Raw genomic sequence first — 22,241 nt, forward strand, 5'->3', positions numbered from 1 at the left:
TTTGGGGTCCTCACAATTCTTCAAGGAGCCTAGTATATTTGACAAAACATAAAACAATTACAAAATAGTCAAAACTTTTACATTAAAATTTCACTTACATATGACATTAAGTTATAACATATAGACAAACAACATTGAAAACAAATCACAATTTATTAATAGTGACTTCCATTTATTTCCGTGCGCATACAGGTTTCTTCTCCGAAATCGCTGTTGAATAAGCGCAGTTTATGTTGTCACATCTTCTTTGAAATTGACAGTATCTTTATTCGTTTTTGTATCCTCAGTCCTCCCAGTGTCAGTCGGATTCTTTCTATGTATAGTATTCGTACATTTGTAAAGTGCGCTGAATGTTTGTTGTTTGTAAGTTGGTCAGCTAAAGCTGTATTCGTTTTATTATTTCTCCCGTCTGCTTTGTGTTCATTGTGCGAATTCCCAATGCACGTTTTGCTGTACCAATGTATATTTTGCAGCAGTTTTCGCCAACTTTACCATTGCATTTTATCTCGTATATGACATTGTGTTGTTGTTCTTTGCCTATTTTGTCTTTTGTTTGTGTAAATATTTAATTAAGGGTACAGTGCGGTTTGTATGCATAGCTTGTGTTGTTCATAATTTTTTTAATGTTTTGTTGACCGGGTATATATGTGACTCCTGTGTACACTTTATTTTCCCGTTCTTGGTTTTTTATCCATAGTTCTGTGTTCCTGTTCTAATTTATTAATTGTTGTTTGTATAAACATTTAGATCACCGTATTAGTGTATCCATTTTTAACACGCTTTTATTAGCTTTGCCTGTATCTATGTAACGGAATCTTTGAGCTTAATTTTCACCGCTTTCTAGAAGCCTGATTAATTTGAAACTTTGCATACGTATCAAGGACCGATGACAGTGCATTAATGTGATGGTGTGGTGACATAAGGTCAACGGCCATAACGTCAATTGTCCTTATTACCACTTTGAATGGTCATAAGTTTGATTGAAACTTTGCACACGTATAAAGGACCGATGACAATGCATTAACGTGATGATATGGTGACATAAGGTCAGCGGTCATAAGGTCAATTAGCCTTATTACCACTTTGAATGGCCATATTTTGATTGAAACTTTGCATACGTATCATGGACCGATGACAGTGCATTAATGTGATGGTGTGGTGACATAAGGTCAACGGCCATAAGGTCAATTGGCCTTATTACCACTTTGAATGGCCATAAGTTTGATTGAAGCTTTGCACACGTATCACGGCTCGATGACAATGCATTAGTGTGATGGGGTGGTGACATAAGGTCAACGGCCATAAGGTCAATTGGCCTTATTACCACTATGAATGACCATAAGTTTGATTGAAACTTTGCACACGTATCAAGGACCGATGACAGTGCATTAATTTGATGGCGTGGTGACATAAGGTCAACGGCCATAAGGTCAATTGGCCTTATTACCATTTTGAATGGCCATAAGTTTGATTGAAGCTTTGCACACGTATCACGGCTCGATGGTAATGCATTAATGTGATGGGGTGGTGACATAAGGTCAACGGCCATAAGGCCAATTGGCCTTATTGCCACTTTGAATGGCCATAAGTTTGATTGAAACTTTACACACGTATCAAGGACGGATGACAATGCATTGATGTGATGGCGTGGTAACATAAGGTGAACGGTCATAAGGTCAATTGGCCTTATTACCACTTTGAGTGGCCATAACTTTGGTTGAAACTTTGCACACGTATCAAGGCTTGATGACAATGCAATAATGTGATGGTGGGGTCACATAAAATTAACGGACATAAGGTCAATTGAACTTATTACCACCCCAAATGGCCATAGATTTGAAACCTTGCACATAATGCGAAAAACGCATTCCCTTATTAACGATAGAAGTGGATGCATGGCACATCTACGAAAGAGCATACTGGAGCCCTTTTTAACACGCTTTTATTAGCTTGGCCTGTATCTATCTATGTATCTATGTATCCATGTATGTATGTAACGGAATCTGGAGTGGAGCGGAGAGCACCGGTAAAGCAGAGCTCCGAACTCCGTTGCACCTTTTGAAGCATTTTAAGATAGGTACTTTTAGCTAGTGCAGGCCACCAGACCAAGGCACCATAAAGAAGAATCGTGCGCAGAGGGAGAATCCCCAGTAGGTGCCAATTGCCCTCTTGCAGGTGAATAGCTCTGCTGCTGCCTTCTTGGATCGCTCCACTATATGGCCATTCCATAATAGCTTCCTATCCAGAATAACTCCCAAATATGTACTTGACTTGATCGCTGAACGCTAAGAACGTACCCCCAATTCTTGGCGGTGTAAGATTTGGTACTTTGTACCTGCTCGTGAAGAGAACAAGCTCGGTTTTATCCGGGTTGACTTCGAAACCTGTGGTGGGTTGTACTCCTGGAGCAGTTCCAGGATGTCAGCTGGGTCCGCTGGCGTCACTGGAACCCAGGCTCTAGCCCTTGGTCGTGAGGGGATATCACGCGCCTCCACAACCTTGAGGCGCGCGCCCGGATATACCACCCCTATCAGCGTGACGGCGGCCATATAGAGGTTTACCGACCTGGCGTCGTCATGGGCAATTAGCTTAATATTGCCCTGGAACCACCCTGCATCGGTGTAAGATGGCAGTGGACCAGGGTTGTCTTTCTTAACCTTAACGGCCACCGTAGCGAGCGCGGCCTCGATCCACTTCCACTGTTGTTTCGGGATCCTGCCATCTTCGCTGCTCTCGTCTATAATGCCAATGATCTGCCGACCCTTGGCAATTTCGGCGAAAGACTGCGTCCAGCCTCCCTGCGTCTTGGCCCTTTTCGGTGCCGTGGGGTTTGATTCATCCATGGACCGCTGGCGTTTCGAGGTTTCATCACTCTTGACTAAAACTTTTAAAATTAATTGAATTAAAAAATTAAAAATAAATAATAGTTTAAAAAAACACGCTTTTGTAGCAAACCGAACTAAAAAATAGAAAATAATTTTTAATTACTTACTTACTTAAATGGCGATTAACCGTCCAAACGGTTATGGCCGTCCAACAAGGCGCGCCAGTCGCTCCTTCTCTCCGCAAACCGACGCCAATTGGTCACACCAAGAGAGTTTAAATCGTTTTCCACCTGATCCTTCCACCGGAGTGGGGGCCGCCCTCTACCTCTGCTTCCATAGGCGGGTTCCGATAGAAACACTTTCTTGGCCGGAGCATCATCTTTCATTCGCATAACATGGCCTAGCCCACGCAGCCGCTGCGTTTTAATTCGCTGGACTATGTTGATGTCTGCGTATAACTCGTACAGCTCATCATTAAATCTTCTTCGGTACTCACCATCGCCAACGCGTAGAGGTCCATAAATCTTTCGAAGAACTTTTCTCTCGAACACTCCCAAAGCCACTTCATCTGCTGTTGGCATGGTCCATGCTTCTGCCCATATAGCAGAACAGGTACGATAAGTGACTTGTAGAGTATGATTTTCGTTCGCCGAGCGAGGACTTTACTTTTCAATTGCCTACCTAGTCCAAAGTAGCATTTATTGGCAAGATTGATTCTTCGCTGGATTTCAGTGCTTATGTTGTTGCCAGTGTTGATGCTGGTTCCCAAATAAACGAAGTGTTTTACTTTTTCGAAATTATGGCTGCCAACAGTAGCGTGGTTGCCAAGGCGCATATGCGGTGACTCTTTGCTCGATCACAGCAGGTACTTCGTTTTATCCTCATTCACCACTAAACCCACCTTTACTCCTTCTTTTTCCAGTTTGGAGTAAGCAGAACTAACAGCGCGGGTGTTCAGGCCGATGATATCAATGTCATCAGCATATTCCAGTAATTCCACGCTTTTATAGTATATTGTTCCAGTGCGGTTAAGTTCTGCACCTAGTAAAATTTTCTCCAGCATCAAATTAAAGAAATCGCACGATAGGGGGTCACCCTCTCTGAAACCTCGTTTAGTTTCGAACGGCTCGGAGAGGTCCTTCCCAATTCTGACTGAGCTGATGGTGTTGCTCAACGTCATTTTGCACAGCCGTATAAGGTTTGCGGGGAAACCAAATTCAGACATAGCGGCATATAGGCAGCTCCTTTTCGTGCTGTCGAAGGCGGCTTTAAAGTCGACGAAGAGGTGATTTGTGTCGATTCTTTTTCCACGGGTTTTTTCCAAGATTTGGCGCATTGTGAAAATCTGGTCAATGGTAGATTTACCAGGTCTGAAACCGCACTGATAAGGTCCAACCAGCGGGTTCACGGTGGGCTTCAATTTTTCGCACAATACACTTGAAAGGACCTTATATGCGATATTAAGAAGGCTGATTCCACGATAGTTGGTGCATTTTGCAGTATCCCCCTTCTTGTGGACTGGGCAAAGAACACTTAGATTCCAACCGTCGGGCATGCACTCTTCCGCCCATATTTTGCTAAGAAGCTGCTGCATGCGCCTTACCAACTCCTCGCCGCCGTACTTGAATAGCTCCGCAGGCAATCCATCAGCGCCCACGGCCTTGTTGTTTTTCAATCTGGTTATTGCTATTCTAACTTTGTCATAATCGGGCGGGGGGACATATGTTCCATCATCATCGATTGCAGGATTGGGTTCTTCATCTCTGCGCGGTGTTCCCTCCATAACCTAAACACTCTCTGGCCATCAGTTACAAGGTTGCCGTTTTCGTTTCTACAGGAGTTTGCCCCGGTCTTAAAACCTTCCGTCTGTCGCCGTATTTTTTGGTAAAGTTTTCGGGCGTTATTCCTGGTGGCTAGCAGCTCAAGCTCCTCGCACTCACACCTTTCTGCTTCTGCTTTTTTCTTCCTGAAAAGGCGTCTCGATTCCTTTTTCAACTCACGATAGCGTTCACACATTCCTCTTGTCGCGCTCGCATTTAACATAGCCCTGTAGGCAGCGTCCATATTACAAAGGCTTTTCTGTAACAAAAAGCCTAGGTATATACATATGTAAGAGTTATCATTTCAAAAAGCTTTGGTTTATTTTTAAGTCTTCGTTGCATTCGGCGAACAATTGTCGGCCGGACAAATTGTTTATTGTTCATTTTAAGCTGATATAGAATTCACTTTTTAGTCGAGATGATGAACGAGGCTCACTATCAAGTATTTAAAAGAATGCCTTTATATATGTATTAATATTATTGTGAAATTTTTTATTTGGAACATTACTTCAAGGAATTAAGGAGGGCGACGTGTTTTTTATAAAACCATTTTAAAACGTGAGTTCAATACTTTAAAATTTATTTTTAATTACCATCGAATTCGGATTTTCACAACATCTAAAATGGTTGAACTGAAAAAACAATTGAAAGTATAATTTTACAAGAATTAGTTTTAAATTGTGCATAACATTGAAATGAATATTCATATAAGATTATTTGACACTAAAAATCAGACAATGAAGGCTTTTAATAGTTATGTGCTTAATATCGTCCTAGTTTGTATGTTCGCTTTAGGCTTGGCAAACTCAGGTAATGAAATTAGATACCTCCTTTATGAGTGAAAAAAAATAATACAAACTAAGTAGGCATCTTTTAGTTTTACGTTAAACGTGCAATAATCAAATTAAAAATTTTTATTTGCATAAACTCTTTTTTATTTTTATAGGTGTGTTCCAAAATGCAGTGGTGTTTCAATTAGGATTGCCCGATTTCTTTCCCCAAAATTCTGTTCTCTCGCTTTTTTAACGCTATGAAATCATTGGCCAACCTTCCTATTGTGGGTGTTGTAAATATTTGCAGTCTTCTAATTGAGTGTTGTAAATATTTGCTATAAAATAAGACGATGTTGAAATTTGGGAGTTGTATAACCTTTTGAAGGGGAATTTTTTTGGCAAAATTTTCCTTCGTACCGAAAAGTTTTAAATAAACAGGCTAACATGTGATTCCATAGAGATTTATGTTATTTTTTGAGTACATGGTAGTATATCAAAGTTTCTTCGACAATACCTAAAAAGTAGGGGGGGGGGCACCCCAATTATGACTTTTTGTGCCCCTTGCTACGGAAGGTATCGTAGGTCCCCCATTTTCTCCCGCAAACGTTCACTTCTTGCTTACGTTTATATACTACGTGCGGATGAAAAAATTGAATTTTACGATGTGTTGTCATCACTAATAGGATGAACTGATATACAAAATGAATGTATGTACATTTTTTGGGGAATTGAAATAGGATTTTGATATGAAAATATTTTTGTGCCATATTAAAGGCTGAATATAAACATATGAGTATTTATGTATAAAGAGTGTAATTTTGTTTGATCTCATGGAATTTTATTTATGAATTGTTTTTGTTTTTGTTGTATGAGTGAAAAATCAATGATTTTGTTCAATATAAATAGTTTTATTAGCCCCAGAAAGATACCCCTTTTTCTGTCTGTTGTACCCCCAAATCCCCCAATTTGTTATTATCTGTCCCTCTTTCGACATTTTCGGTCTGGGAACCCTAGTAAAAAGTCCGATAGTTAAATTTTAAACCGCTCTTATTTAAACATTATAGCGGGTAACATTTTTTTTCCATCAGGAGTATAGCAACAACGTAATCTACAGATGAAAAATTGCTGAAGATACCATAGCTCTAAGTCCGATTTCGAGTCCTCCACTTCTGCAAAATAGATATTTTGCCATATCAATGTAGGGTTAGGTCAAAAAATCTTCATAGCTTCTGATAGAATTATAGGAAAAATATCATGTTGGGCTTACTTTAAAGGTATTTTACGCACATTTCAATCTGTATTAATATCGTGTTTTTGAATGTTAGTAGAGATATCAGGCTTAAATTATGAGAAATTAGCCTAAAATGAACTTTTAACTACTATACTATCATTTTTAACAAATTTCATATGGAAATTTTGTTTTTTTCCTTACAGCTGAAATAAGCTCAGAACATTTCCAACAACTTTCATTCAGACAATTTTTCTTTTTTCGAATTCGTTTTAGTAGAAAAAAATTTTCAAAAAAAACCTATATTTTCAAGTAATAAGCAAGAAAACACAATTTTTATAATTTTAATGTAATTTATTTAAAAAATTATTATTTTTACTTAGAATTTACCATTTTAACGTATTTTTCAAAATAAAAGTAATGTTATCTTATTATTTTTTAAAATCTTTTTGGCTCTTCATTCGTGGTTGTTTTTCACGACTTTCTGCTGTAACAGACATAACACTTTCACGTTTTTTTTTTCTATAACATGATTGTAAACAGATTTTAACAACTGTACATATCTTTATGCTCCTTGTATATGCATTGGAATATTAGGATCATCTAGTGTTGGCTCATCATAGTCTAAAAATTGTACCAAGTGATCGTATGGAATATTTCTTGTGAATGCCGGTTCAGATAGTAAATTATGAAGCATTAAAATTGATATTATATTTTTTGTAAACTCTGAGTTTGGTTTGATCAAGTATTTTTTCTCGATAGTTTACAAATTTTTCTTTTTATTCTTTTTTAATTTTTTTTTTGTTGTTGGGCCATTATTTTAAATTTATGTGATGATATTTATTGAGCTTTACGGCCGGTTTTAAAGTTTTCCTTTTTCTCCTATGCATTTCGGTGCTATTATGCACATTCTGTGACGGACTTTTCCTTTGACTTTGCCGAGGTTAGCTTCAGTCCGTCCAGGGTTCCTGAAAGTAGAAATTCCTACCGGTCCTTCTAAAAGAATAACCCTGTTTATTTCGTATAAAAACGTTATAAAAGTATTTATTTAGTAAAAATTCTATTCTACTCCTATCTGATTCCCTTGCTTTGTAAGAGGTGACTGAGGTAATAAAGCCCTCGGCCAACCTCTGCGGTTGTTGTTGTTGTTGTTGTAGCAATGCTCGCCCCACCTAATAGCCGCGACCGATCACAAATTGTCATCAATATCCTCTAACGGGAGTCCAAGGAAACTTGCCGTTTCAACAGGGGTGGACCATAAGGAAAGGGGTGTTAGAGGCGTTGGTTCCACATTACAATTAAAGAGATGGTTGGTGTCATGTGGGGACACATTGCAAGCAGGGCATACATTTTGTATGTCGGGCTTGATTCTGGATAGGTAAGAGTTTAACCTGTTACAGTATCCAGAACGAAGTTGAGCAAGAGTGACACGCGTTTCCCTGGGGAGTATGCGTTCCTCTTCTGCGAGTTCTGGATATTTTTCTTCAAGTACTGGATTCACCGGGCAATTCCCGACATAAAGGTCCGACGCCTGTCTATGGAGTTCACCAAGGACCTGCTTGTGTTTTTCCGCTTCATACGGCTGGGTTCTCAGGTGCCGTATTTCCTCAAAATGCTTACGGAGATGACTCCTTAAGCCGCTAGGCGGTGCTGGTTCGTCAATCATATGTCTGTTGGGATGCCCAGGTTTCTGGGTATTCCACAGAAACTGTTTGGTCAGCATCTCATTTCTCTCCCTGATGGGGAGTATTCTCGCCTCATTATGCAGATGGTGTTCTGGGGACATAAGAAGACAGCCCGTGGCGATTCTGAGAGCAGTATTTTGGCAGGCCTGTAGTTTCTTCCAGTGGGTGGTTTTTAGGCTTGGCGACCATATGGGTGACGCGTAGCACGTAATCGGCTGGCTAATTGCTTTGTATGTGGTCAAGAGCGTTTCTTTATCTTTTCCCCAGGTACTGCCAGCAAGGGATTTGAGGATTTTATTACGGCTCTGAATTCTTGGAACAATTGCGGTTGCATGCGCACCAAAATGTAGATCCTGATCAAACGTCACACCCAAGATTTTGGGGTGTAGGACAGTCGGTAGCGTAGTGCCATCGACGTGGATGTTCAATATGGTCGACATTTGGGGCGTCCATGTTGTAAATAAGGTCGCGGAAGATTTAGTCGGTGACAATGACAGGTTTCGCGAGGCGAAAAAACTGGAGAGATCAGGGAGATAGCCGTTTATTTTATTGCATAGCTCATCGATCTTTGGGCCTGGGCCTGTGGCCATTATTGTGCAGTCATCGGCGTAGGAAACGATTGTGACTCCTTCAGGTGGTGAAGGTAGCTTAGATATGTAGAAATTAAACAAAAGCGCGGATAGGACACCACCCTGTGGCACCCCTTGTTTAATTCTCCTTTGTTTTGATGTTTCGTTTCTGAATTGCACCGATGCCTGCCGACCACCCAGGTAATTTGCGGTCCACCTTTTAAGACATGAGGGAAGGGTAGACCCTTCCAGGTCTTCCAGTAACGAGCCATGGTTGACCGTATCAAAAGCTTTTGATAGGTCTAACGCTACGAGTACTGTTCTATGGTGGGGATATTGATTCAAACCGCAATTTATCTGGGTGCCAATGACATTTAGCGCGGAGGTAGTGCTATGGAGTTTTCTGAAGCCATGCTGATGAGGGGCTAGCTGCAAATGTGCTTGGAAATGAGGGAGCAAAATGGCCTCAAGCGTCTTTTCCACTGGCGATAGGAGAGATATCGGACGATATGACTCACCTACGTTAGCTGGTTTCCCAGGCTTTAGTAGCGGGACCACCTTGGCCATTTTCCATTTCTCGGGTATGACAAAGGTGGAAAGAGACAGGTTGAAGACATGCGCTAAATATTTGAAACCCTCTTTCCCTAGGTTTTTAAGCATCGGCATGGCTATGCCGTCTGGGCCCACTGCTTTGGATGGTTTAGCGCGACCAATGGCGTCCTCAACCTCTCTAGCGGTGATGGTAATTGGTGACGCGCTGAGTTTGTGTTTATGTGCACGTCTATTGGCTCTCCGTCTATCTTTGTCGACCGTAGGATGCATTATATATTGTCGGCAGAAAGCGCTCGCGCATTTTTTCGCATCCGACAGCACTTTATCGCCAAAGGCGATGGAAACTTTGTCTTTGTGCTTAGTCGGATTCGATAGGGACTTTACGGTGGACCAAAGTTTACCTACACCGGTAGAGAGGTTACAACCTCGTAGGTGCTCTTCCCATTTCGCCCGCTTGTGTTCGTCCACAAGCGATCTGATGCGTTGGTTTATATCCCTTATTTGGGGGTCGCCTGGATCAAGCTGTCTTATAAGGTCGCGTTCCCTCGCTGAGCTCGCGGCCTCCGCCGGGAAGTGGGGCCGGATTTCGGGAATTCTCCCGGCGGGAATGAAATGTGCCGAGGCGGATTCAATGACCTTACGGAAGGCACGCTCCCCTTGGCGGGCATCAGTCGGCATAGGGAGGGCAGCAAAGCTGCTGTCTGTTGCAGATTTATATTCTTCCCACTTTCCTTTTTTGAAGTTTATGAAAGTTCGTTTTTCGGTGACGATGAAGTCGGCGGTACGCTCGAACGAAATAAGTATGGGCAGGTGGTCGGATGCCAATGTTACCATCGGCTGCCAGTTGACGCAGTTTACGAGTTCTGCGCTCACAATTGAGATATCTGGCGAGCTATGACAGCTTCCTACCATACGTGTGGGGGCGTCTCCGTTAATTGTGCAGAACGCCGTTTCGTCTATTTGATCCGCCAACATCTCACCCCTACTGTCCGCCCGCAAGTTTGAATGCCATAGGTCGTGATGGGCATTGAAATCGCCTAAGATAATGCGATTGTTGCCAGTGAGTAAGGCCTCGATATTAGGGCGGTATCCACTGGGGCAACAGGTGACAGGAGGGATGTAGATGTTGATGATTTCTAAATTTGCATCGCCTGACCGGACAGATAGGCCTTGACGTTCTAAGACATTGTCACTGCGGTCGATGCCAGGATCAAATATATGATATTGCACAGAGTGGTGTATAATAAACGCGAGGCCGCCTCCATTTCCGCTCTCGCGGTCTTTCCTGTGGACATTATAACCAGAGCAGTTCTGCAATGCAGATCTTGCTGTGAGTTTAGTCTCTTGAATCGCAGCAATGCGGATGTTGTGCCGCTTCATGAAATCGACTATCTCCGTAATCTTCCCAGTTAGTCCATTACAGTTGAACTGCAGAATTCTGAAGTGCATGAGGGGTGACGCCGCCACTCTAGGGGTAAGTGAGGGGTGACTACGCCTAGGTTGTGGAAGGCCAGGACGCAATTGCTGTTGTGGCCTTGGGACTGGGCGCCCTTGGGCAAGCATTGGGGTACCCGGATGATTTGGGTTTGCGACCTGGCAACATGGCGCGATGAAACCCGTCGAGGGGTTGCCGTCGCGGAGACCAGAACATCTAGGAAAGTGGCACCACCCAAGGCAGGAGCTGCATTGAGCGGATGTCGCAAACCTATATATTCTGTGCTGGCAGACGGTGCAAACGGAGGCAGGGACTAAGAGTCTGTTTCCCTGACCTGCACGATTGCTGCCAGAAAAGAGGGAGGAGAAGAAGACGGGGGCAGGGGCTGATGCTCAGCATTGCTACCAGCTGTACTACGAAGGTAGTAGTTATGAGTGGTATCAGCTCTTTGAGTTGTTGGCGCCGTGGGGCGCGAGCAGCAGCGGGTACTTGTTGTGGCTTGCTGAGCAGCGAAGCTGCTGGAAGTTAGTGGGGATACGCTTAGGCGTAGACTACGGGACGCCCTTGGGCGTGAGCAACAAGGAGCCACAAAAGATTTATAAAAGTTACGTGGACGTCGGGTTTTGGGATCAAGCCCAGAACAACCTGTCCGATGCAACCATCCCTTGCACGAGACACACTGAACAGAGTATGACCGTCCTAAAAAGATTCTTTTCTGGCAAATGCAGCAAAACCATTTCTCAGGACCGGGGTGAGGAGACGGACCCGGATTGGGTTCGATACCTTCCCGGAGTAAGAGAATATGTAGCAGTCCTGCTGCAAGGAGCTGCTGGGAGGATGACAATTTGTGGGAGGGACGAAACAAATTAAATGGGGTCACACTGAAATGACAGTCCTTGGTCGGGAAAAATCCCGAGTCGCTCCGGTACATAGAACCGACTGCCTTGGGAAGCGACCTCTGCGGTCGAATGGAGTAATAAAGCCTCCAGACGAATATACTTTCAGTACAAATGAAGTCAAAAACCTTCAGGTGTACTCTTGGCCGGTAGTGATAAAACCTACCGACTCGTATGCCTGTCTCCTAATCTCTGAATCTTAATGCGAACTCGTCACCCTTATATACTAATTTTTGCACGCAGGCAAACGGTTATTTTATAATAACAACTTCCAACTAATAGTATTAACAATAATAATAACAGTTGTTGGTTTGGTAAATATTTCCTTCCCATGAATTTCCATGCACCATATTGCTCCTTATTGAATACAATGCCTTTGTACTTGCTCATACCGTGCTTTCCAGGCTTTGGTTTATATATTGTGTGTTTGTATATTTGTTTGTGGTCACCTGATTCTAATGTTGTGTTTTGCTTTGCCCAATGCTTCTGCCTTCTGTTGTATGGCGTGCGTTGGTGTGTTATAAGCTAGTGCGTAAATATGTATAGCCTTCAATTAGTAGCGGCGCTTATTTTGACGACTTGCTACTGATCTCCGTTCACTTAAGTTATTATGTATGTTGTATTTGTAACTGGGTACATTGGATTTTGAGTGTGCAAAGGGTTGATCGACCGCTGCGTTTTTATGTTTTGTGCGTATCTACCTTCCAAATATTTAATGCATGTTAGGGTTATCCTATATTCAAAGTTTATGTTTGCGAAAATGTAAATATTTTGCTTGCGTGCAAAAGTGCGCAAGTCTAATTTGATCTTTAATTTAATAATTATCAATTCAATGTACAACAGAATATATGTATTTAGGGTATAATTCATAAAGGTATACATATGTATATTTCTGGTGCTTCATATAAAATGTATAAGTGATAAATTCAAATATTATTATATATTTCAAGTTAAAATGTATGTTCTTCAGAAAAATGTATGGATATGGGTATGTTGTGAGGATACAAAGTCCTCGGCTTTGGGGTCCTCACACTCCCCCCTCACCTGCCGCAATGAGACCCACCGTCACCAGGTCGGTGCGTGATCCGTACGCGGAAGTGGTGTTCGCCCATGCTGCTTCGTCGTCGTTGCCGTCGCTGGCCATCAGGCTCAATATATCGCTGTTTTTGTCGTTGAGGCTGCCGTTGACCCCGCTGGCCTTGCGGCTTAATATTCTGCTGTCGTCGTTTTGGTTGAGGCTGCCGTTCCCGCCGGCGGCATGTGTTATGCCAGTCTATAAAATAAATGAAAAACTGGTGGATTTTCCTTAGGGTGTTCCCGCCATGTATGGTGGATTTTAAAAAAACGTGGTATATCATGCGTATAGTTAAAGAGTATATTTATTGGATATTTATGTAATTGTGGTTAGAGTTTACCGAACTTTTAGTGGTTGATTCGACTTCCGGGTACTTCTTGATATGAACTTTCTTCGTGTATGATTTGACACTTCCTCAGTTGGGCGTGTCCGTTACTACTGATTTCATCCCGATTGAAGTAGAATCTTACAAAATAGTCTGTAATTCTGCAGCTGTCTCGGGGTGTGTGTTCGCTTAAGGCTGCCATAGCGAACTGCCTTCCCAGGTGCAATCTTGATCCATGCGCCGGTTCTCTGGCGATCTGTAATTTATTTTCTGGAAATATTCGTACCTGATTCTCCGCAATGTTTTGTAATTGACCGTCTCTGTATGCTATCAGTTGTTGACTTGTACCTTGGTTCTCTCCGTGTTGTCTCTCGGTCTCTTCGCTGACTCGTGTGAGCGTACCGCAAATGACTACCTCGCTGTTCTTTCTCTGTTGTTGTACCTCGTGATTGTTGTTTGCTGTTCGATTTGACGATGTTGACGCAGTTTGATCTTCACTAGCGTCCTTCTTGTTTCTCTGTTTATGACTTGGCCTCCTGGATTCGTTGTTATCGGCTGCGTGGTATGCTTTCAGCTCACTTAGGTGGGCTGTCCTCTTCCTTCCTCAGAAGACTTTGTCTAGCTCTTCGATCACTGGTTACACAAAGTTCGTTACCCGGGTTGTGACAGCTGATGTTCCTTTACCAGCACTAGGTCGCCTATCGCCGGTCGCCATTGCCTTCTTCTTAAATTGTAATACTTCGCTTGCTCTATGGATGCTCTCTCTTGCTTCCGTCATACCATCTCGAATATTTCTTTCATCCTCGTTGACTTCTCTCCTGGGTTCGCTAATTTCTCACCTGTACCAAATGTCTGCTCATCGTAAATGCTGTTGGGGATTCTCGGTTCCCTCCCTTGTACTATGTATGCTGGACTGTAAACTGTCGATTCACATACACTTGTATTCAATGCCAGCGTTATCTCTGGTAACAACTCATCCCATGTCTTCTGCTCTTTTCCCGTAAATTGTGCTATCAACCTCTTGATGTTCCTGTTTGCCCTCTCTGTCGGGTTCTCCTGCGGCGTGTACGGTGCCGTTAATTGGTGTTTCACGCCAAGTTCCTCTAAAAATATCTTAAAACCTCTGCTGATAAACTGCGCTCGGTTGTCTGTAATAAATACTTTGGAACGCCGAACCGTGCCAAAATCCTCTCTCGAAATCCTCTTATTAAACATTCTGTCATTGTCTTTCTGATTGGTACTACCTCTACCCATTTTGAAAATTTGTCTAGGAAGACAAATGCCATCGTGTTGCCATGCTTCGATCGGGGCATTGGACCAACAAAGTCTGCACAGACTGTTGCCCAAGGCTCCTCTGAAATTTTCGTTAGCATCTTACTCGCGGCTGGCTGTTGACTCGGTTTATATATTTGACATGTGTGACACTGCTGTACGTACTTCCTTATATCCCTGAACAGTCCTGGCCAGTAATAACGTGTTGTTGCTCTTGCTATCGATTTTCGGATGCCCATATGTCCTGCGCTCGGTGTGTCGTGAATATCCTCTAGCACTCTGCGTCTCTGTGGAGTCGGCACACATAGCTTCCATGGCACTGCATCTTCGCCATCCACCTGACTTCCTATGCGTATGTACAACTTTCCATCCTCGATAACGTACTCTGGGAATTTCTCCGGGGCTTTTCTTACATCTTCCATCTTTGCTTTAAGCCACTTACACTCGGCTTTTCCGTCATCCATCGTCAACGTACACAACTGCTCGTCCATCGGTTGCCTTGATAATGCATCTGGCACAACGCTTAACTTTCCTTTTCGATACTGTACGTCAAATGAGTATTGCTGTAGTTCCAGCGCCCATCTCGCAATCCGACCAGTCGGACTCTCTATCGCATTCAACCATTTCAACGCTAGGTGATCTGTTATTACTGTAAACGTGTATCCTTATACGTATGGCCTCATTTTTCGTATTGCCCAGACTATTGCCAAACACTCCTTTTCTGTCGGTGAGTAGTTCATCTCTGCCTTGTTTAACCTGCGGCTTGCGTATGCTATTACTCGCTCTTCGTCGCCTGAACCTTGCGTAAGTACTGCACCAAGACCAAAATCACTTGCATCAGTCTGTAAACTACACTTCCTTGAGAAATATGGACAAGCGAGAACCGGTGCCTGCGTCAGTGCTGCCTTAAGTGCTTCGAATGTTAATTGCTGCTCTTAAGACCACCTCCACTTACTACCGTTCTTAAGCATCGATGTTAGCGGGTGTGACACTTGTGAAAAATCCGGCACGAATCTTCTATACCATGACACGACTCCTAGAAAACGTCGTAACTCTCGTATATTCTTCGGTGGTTCCAGTTCTTTGATGTCTGCTATCTTGTCTGGGTCGGTATGGATGCCTTCCTCGCTAACGACATGACCTAGATATTTTAACCTTTTCTTAAAAAACTCACATTTTTCCGGGTTTATCCTTAGGTTCGCTCTATGCAGCCTTCGAAATACTTCTCTTAAATGTTCAATGTGCTCTTCCAATGTTTTGCTTGTAATGATAATATCGTCAAGATATGCAAATGCGTATGGTTCCAATTCTGGTCCTATGACACGATCAAGTGCTCTCTGGAAAGTTGCTGGGGCTGAGTGCAAGCCAAATGACATTACCCTCCATTGGTATAGTCCACGCCCAGGTACTGTGAATGCGGTGTATTGCTTGCTGTTTGCTTCCATAGGGATTTGCCAATATCCATTTTTTAAATCCAAGCTACTGATAAATCTCTCGCTTCTTAATTTGTCCAAGATATGTTGTATACGTGGTAAAGGGTAAAAGTGTATGCGTCTGGTACTGATCTTGCATTTAGTTGACGGTAGTCTACGCAGAGTCTCCATTTGCCATTTTTCTTCTTTGCCAAAATAATGGGTGCGCTGTGCGGGCTATTCGATGGTTCGATGCAATCTTTTTCGATCAGCTCGTCGACTTCCTTGTTGATAATTTCTGCCATTTTCGGATTCTTCGGATAGTACCTTTGCTTAATTGGACGGTTGTCCCTCATAACTATTTTGTGTGTGGACACGTTAGATACTCCTGACATCTTTGCAAATACCTGTAATTCTTGGCTCAGAAATTTACTCACCGCATCTTCTGTCTTGCTAGTTGCTATCGCCGCCATTGGGTTGTGTTCCTTGAAATCTTCGCTATTTTTTTCGACCATAGTTGTACATGTCATTACCTCTTGCTTCCGTTCGTCTACTCTCAACGTTATTTCTTGACCACCACATCTCATCTCAAAGTTTACCTTCGCCAGATAGTCCGTGCCAATTACCACCTCATCGCACAGTCCCGGTAGGATTAGCATCTCGTTTCTCTGTAATTTATCACCCATTCTTAATTCTGCATCTACCGCTTCTTTGATTATTATTGCTCTGCCATCGCCCATTCTTATTCGCGTCTTTACTTCCTTGAATTTGCCAGCTTTTAATCTTCTCGCCATTACATCACTTATAAAGCTCCTCGTCGCTCCCGTGTCAATCGCTGCGCCTGCTCGGGCGCCAAAATGTGACGGACTTTTACTTTGACTTTGCCGGGGTTAGCCTCAGTCCGTCCAGGGTTCCTAAAAGTAGAAATTCCTACCGGTCCTTCTAAAAGAATAACCCTGTTTATTTCGTATAAAAACGTTATAAAAGTATTTATTTAGTAAAAATTCTATTCTACTTCTAGCTGATTCCCTTGCTTTGTAAGAGGTGACTGAGGTAATAAAGCCCTCGGCCAACCTCTGCGGTCGAATGGAGTAATAAATCCTCCAGACGAATATACTTTCAGTACAAATGAAGTCAAAAACTTTCAGGTGTACCCTTGGTTGGTAGTGATAAAATCTACCGACTCGTATGCCTGTCTCCTAATCTCTGAATCTTAATGCGAACTCGTCGCCCTTATATACTAAGTTTTGCACGCAGGCAAACGGTTATTTTATAATAACAACTTTCAACTAATAGTATTAACAATATAAAACAACTGTTATTCCGGTAAATATTTCCTTCCCATGAATTTCCATGCACCATAAAGCTCCTTATTGGAAACAATGCCTTTGTACTTGCTCATACCGTGCTTTCCAGGCTTTGGTTTATATATTGTGTGTTTGTATATTTGTTTGTGGTCACCTGATTCTAATGTTGTGTTTTGCTTTGCCAAAAGCTTCTGCCTTCTGTTGTATGGCGTGCGTTGGTGTGTTGTACGCTGCATTTTTATGTTTTGTGCGTATCTACCTTCCAAATATTTAATGCATTTTAGGGTGATCCTATATTCAAAGTTTATGTTTGCGAAAATGTAAATATTTTGCTTGCGTGCAAAAGTGCGCAAGTTTAATTTGTTCTTTAATTTAATAATTATCAATTCAAGGTACAACAGAATATATGTATTTAGGGTATAATTCATAAAGGTATACATATGTATATTTCTGGTGCTTCATATAAAATGTATAAGTGATAAATTCAAATATTATTATATATTTCAAGTTATTTCAAAATGTATGTTCTTTAGAAAAATGTATGGATATGGGTATGTTGTGAGGATACAAAGTCCTCGGCTTTGGGGTCCTCACAATTCTTCAAGGAGCCTAGTATATTTGACAAAACATAAAACAATTACAAAATAGTCAAAACTTTTACATTAAAATTTCACTTACATATAACATTAAATCATAACATATAGACAAACAACATTGAAAACAAATCACAATTTATTAATAGTGACTTCCATTTATTTCCGTGCGCATACAGGTTTCTTCTCCGAAGACGCTGTTGAATAAGAGCAATTTATGTTGTCACATCTTCTTTGAAATTGACAGTATCTTTATTCGTTTTTGCATCCTCAGTCCTCCCAGTGTCAGTCAGATTTTTGTTCTTCTTTCTATGTCTAGTATTCGTACATTTGTAAAGTGCGCTGAATGTTTGTTGTTTGTAAGTTGGTCAGCTAAAGCTGTATTCGTTTTATTATTTCTCCCGTCTGCTTTGTGTTCATTGTGCGAATTCCCAATGCACGTTTTGCTGTACCAATGTATATTTTGCAGCAGTTTTCGCCAACTTTACCATTGCATTTTATCTCGTATATGACATTGTGTTGTTGTTCTTTGTCTATTTTGTCTTTTTTTTGTGTAAATATTTAATTAAGGGTACAGTGCGGTTTGTATGCATAGCTTGTGTTGTTCATAATTTTGTTTAATGTTTTGTTGTCCGTTAGGCCGGGTATATATGTGACTCCTGTGTACACTTTATTTTCCCGTTCTTGGTTTTTTATCCATAGTTCTGTGTTCCTGTTTTAATTTATTAATTGTTGTTTGTATCAACATTTAGATCACCGTATTAGGGTATCCATTTTTAACACGCTTTTATTAGCTTGGCCTGTATCTATGTAACGGAATTTTTGAGCTTAATTTTCACCGGTTTCTAGAAGCCTGATTAATTTGAAACTTTGCATACGTATCAAGGACCGATGACAGTGCATTAATGTGATGGTGTGGTGGCATAAGGTCAACGGCCATAAGGTCAATTGGCCTGGGAGGGGATATCACGCGCCTCCACTACCTTGAGGCGCGCGCCCGGATATACCACCCCTATCAGCGTGTCGGCGGCCCTATAGAGGTTTACCGACCTGGCGTCGTCATAGGCAATTAGCTTAATATTGCCCTGGAACCACCCTGCATCGGTGTAAGATGGCAGTGGACCAGGGTTGTCTTTCTTAACCTTAACGGCCACCGTAGCGAGCGCGGCCTCGATCCACTTCCACTGTTGTTTCGGGATCCTGCCATCTTCGCTGCTCTCGTCTATAATGCCAATGATCTGCCGACCCTTGGCAATTTCATCGAAAGACTGCGTCCAGCCTCCCTGCGTCTTGGCCCTTTTCGGTGCCGTGGGGCTTGATTCATCCATGGACCGCTGGCGTTTCGAGGTTTCATCACTCTCGACTAAAGCTTTTAAAATTAATTGAACTAAAAAATTAAAAATAAATAATAGTTTAAAAAAACTAAAAAAAACACGTTTTTATAGCCAACCGAACTAAGAAATATAAAATAATTTTTAATTACTTACTTACTTACTTAATTGGCGCTTAACCGTCCAAACGGTTATGGCCGTCCAACAAGGCGCGCCAGTCGCTCCTTCTCTCCGCAAACTGACGCCAATTGGTCACACCAAGAGAGTTTAAATCGTTGTCCACCTGGTCCTTCAAACGAAGTGGGGGCCGCCCTCTACCTCTGCTTCCATAGGCGGGCTCCGATAGAAACACTTTCTTGGCCGGAGCATCATCTTTAATTCGCATAACATGGCCTGGCCCACGCAGCCGCTGCGTTTTAATTCGCTGGACTATGTTGATATCTGCGTATAACTCGTACAGCTCATCATTAAATCTTCTTCGGTACTCACCATCGCCAACGCGTAGAGGTCCATAAATCTTTCGAAGAACTTTTCTCTCGAACACTCCCAAAGCCGCTTCATCTGCTGTTGGCATGGTCCATGCTTCTGGCCCATATAGCAGAACAGGTACGATAAGTGACTTGTAGAGTATGATTTTCGTTCGCCGAGAGAGGACTTTACTTTTCAATTGCCTACCTAGTCCAAAGTAGCATTTATTGGCAAGATTGATTATTCGCTGGATTTCAGTGCTTATGTTGTTGCCAGTGTTGATGCTGGTTCCCAAATAAACGAAGTCTTTTACTATTTCGAAATTATGGCTGCCAATAGTAGCGTGGTTGCCAAGGCGCATATGCGGTGACTCTTTGCTCGATCACAGCAGGTACTTCGTTTTGTCCTCATTCACCATTAAACCCACCTTTACTGCTTCTTTTTCCAGTTTGGGGTAAGCAGAACTAACAGCGTGGGTGTTTAGGCCGATGATATCAATGTCATCAGCATATGCCAGTAATTCCACGCTTTTATAGTATATTGTTCCAGTGCGGTTAAGTTCTGCAGCTAGTATAATTTTCTCCAGCATCAAATTAAAGAAATCGCACGATAGGGGGTCACCCTCTCTGAAACCTCGTTTAGTTTCGAACGGCTCGGAGAGGTCCTTCCCAATTCTGACTGAGCTGATGGTGTTGCTCAACGTCATTTTGCACAGCCGTATAAGGTTTGCGGGGAAACCAAATTCAGACATAGCGGCATATAGGCAGCTCCTTTTCGTGCTGTCGAAGGTGGCTTTAAAGTCGACGAAGAGGTGATTTGTGTCGATTCTTTTTCCACGGGTTTTTTCCAAGATTTGGCGCATTGTGAAAATCTGGTCAATGGTAGATTTACCAGGTCTGAAACCGCACTGATAAGGTCCAACCAGCCGGTTCACGGTGGGCTTCAATTTTTCGCACAATACACTTGAAAGGACCTTATATGCGATATTAAGAAGGCTGATTCCACGATAGTTGGTGCATTTTGCAGTATCCCCCTTCTTGTGGACTGGGCAAAGAACACTTAGATTCCAACCGTCGGGCATGCACTCTTCCGCCCATATTTTGCTAAGAAGCTGCTGCATGCGCCTTACCAACTCCTCGCCGCCGTACTTGAATAGCTCCGCAGGCAATCCATCAGCGCCCACGGCCTTGTTGTTTTTCAATCTGGTTATTGCTATTCTAACTTCGTCATAATCGGGCGGGGGGACACATATTCCATCATCATTGATTGCGGGATCGGGTTCTTCATCTCTGCGCGGTGAATTGCTGTCTCCATTTAGGAGAACAGCGAAGTGTTCCCTTCATAATCTAAGCACTCTCTGAACATCAGTTACAAGGTCGGCGTTTTCGTTCCTACAGGAGTTTGCCCCGGTCTTAAAATTTTCCGTCTGTCGAAGTATTTTTTGGTAAAGTTTTCGGGCGTTATTTCTGGTGGCTAGCAGCTCAAGCTCCTCGCACTCACGCCTTTCTGCTTCTGCTTTTTTCTTCCTGAAAAGGCGTCTCGATTCCTTTTTCAAATCACGATAGCGTTCACACATTCCTCTTGTCGCGCTCGCATTTAACGTAGCCCTGTAGGCAGCGTCTTTTCTTTCAGTTGTAACGCGGCATTCTTCATTGTACCAGTTGTTTTTTCGTGGTGGCCGGTAACCAATTTTTTCCTCGGCAGCTGTACGAAGTGCTTTCGAAATATGCTCCCACTGCTACTGTATTCCTTCAGGATGAATTGTTCTCTCAGAGAGCAGGTGTGAGAGTCGAGTTGCGAAATCATTGGCAGTCTGTTGTGATTGAAGCTTTTCGACGTCTAGCTTTCCTTGTGTTTTTTGTTCCTTGGTTTTAGCCGCGTTGAGGCGGGTGCCTATTTTGGCTGCAACGAGATAATGGTCCGAGTCGATGTTAGGTCCTCGGATCGTGCGCACATCTAAAACACTGGAGGCATATCGTCCGTTTGTCACAACGTGATCGATCTGATTGCGAGTATTTCCATCAGCAGACACCCATGTAGCTTGATGTATCTTTTAATGCATGAACTTCGTGCTGGATATGACCATGTTTCGAGCACCGGCAAAGTCAATCAGCCTCAGTCGGTTAGGAGAAGTTTCATTTTGTAAGTTGAACTTTCCGACTGTAGGGCCCAAAACACCTTCTTTACCCACCCTGGCGTTAAGTCACCAAGCACGACTTTTATATCGTGACGGGGGCAGCGCTCGTATGTGCGTTCTAATTCTTCATAAAAATTGTCTTTCACCTCATCGTCTTTCTCCTCTGTCGGCGCATGGGTGCAAATGAATGATATATTAAAAAATTTTGCTTTTATTCGGATAGCGGCGAGACGTTCGTCCACAGGTGTAAACGACAGAACTTGGCTACAAAGTCTCCCTCCCACCACGAATCCGACGCCGAAACTGCGCTTATTCGTATGGCCACTCCAACAGATGTCACAATTTTTGATCTTCTTTCTTCCTTGCTTCGTCCAACGCATTTCTTGGATGGCGGTGATGTCAGATTTTGCTTGGACGAGGACATCAACCAGTCGGGCATCTGCACCAATCCCATTCAGGGAGCGGACGTTCCAGGTGTAAGCCCTCAATTCATTGTCCTTCAAACGTTTGCCATGGTCGTCATCAATAGAGAGTGTAT

At 42.7% G+C, this 22,241-nt stretch overlaps 1 protein-coding gene across 2 annotated transcripts in view; it reads left to right on the forward strand.

Annotated features, from left to right (window-relative positions):
- The window catches only part of LOC137234544 (apolipophorins-like), an 867,416-nt gene that overhangs the window by 48,686 nt on the left and 796,489 nt on the right, over nt 1-22,241 (forward strand). Inside the window, exon 1 of one of the 2 annotated variants that reach the window (XM_067758006.1) lies at nt 5,348-5,455. The exons of the other annotated variant lie outside the window; for it this stretch is intronic. Coding sequence (XP_067614107.1) covers nt 5,383-5,455 — 73 coding nt within the window. The 5' untranslated portion in view covers nt 5,348-5,382. Of the gene's footprint in view, nt 1-5,347; nt 5,456-22,241 lie in introns of those variants that run through there. 2 annotated transcript variants of the gene reach the window in all.

This window comes from Eurosta solidaginis, chromosome X (assembly GCF_040869045.1).
Source record: "Eurosta solidaginis isolate ZX-2024a chromosome X, ASM4086904v1, whole genome shotgun sequence".
NCBI classification, from domain to species: Eukaryota; Metazoa; Arthropoda; class Insecta; order Diptera; family Tephritidae; genus Eurosta; species Eurosta solidaginis.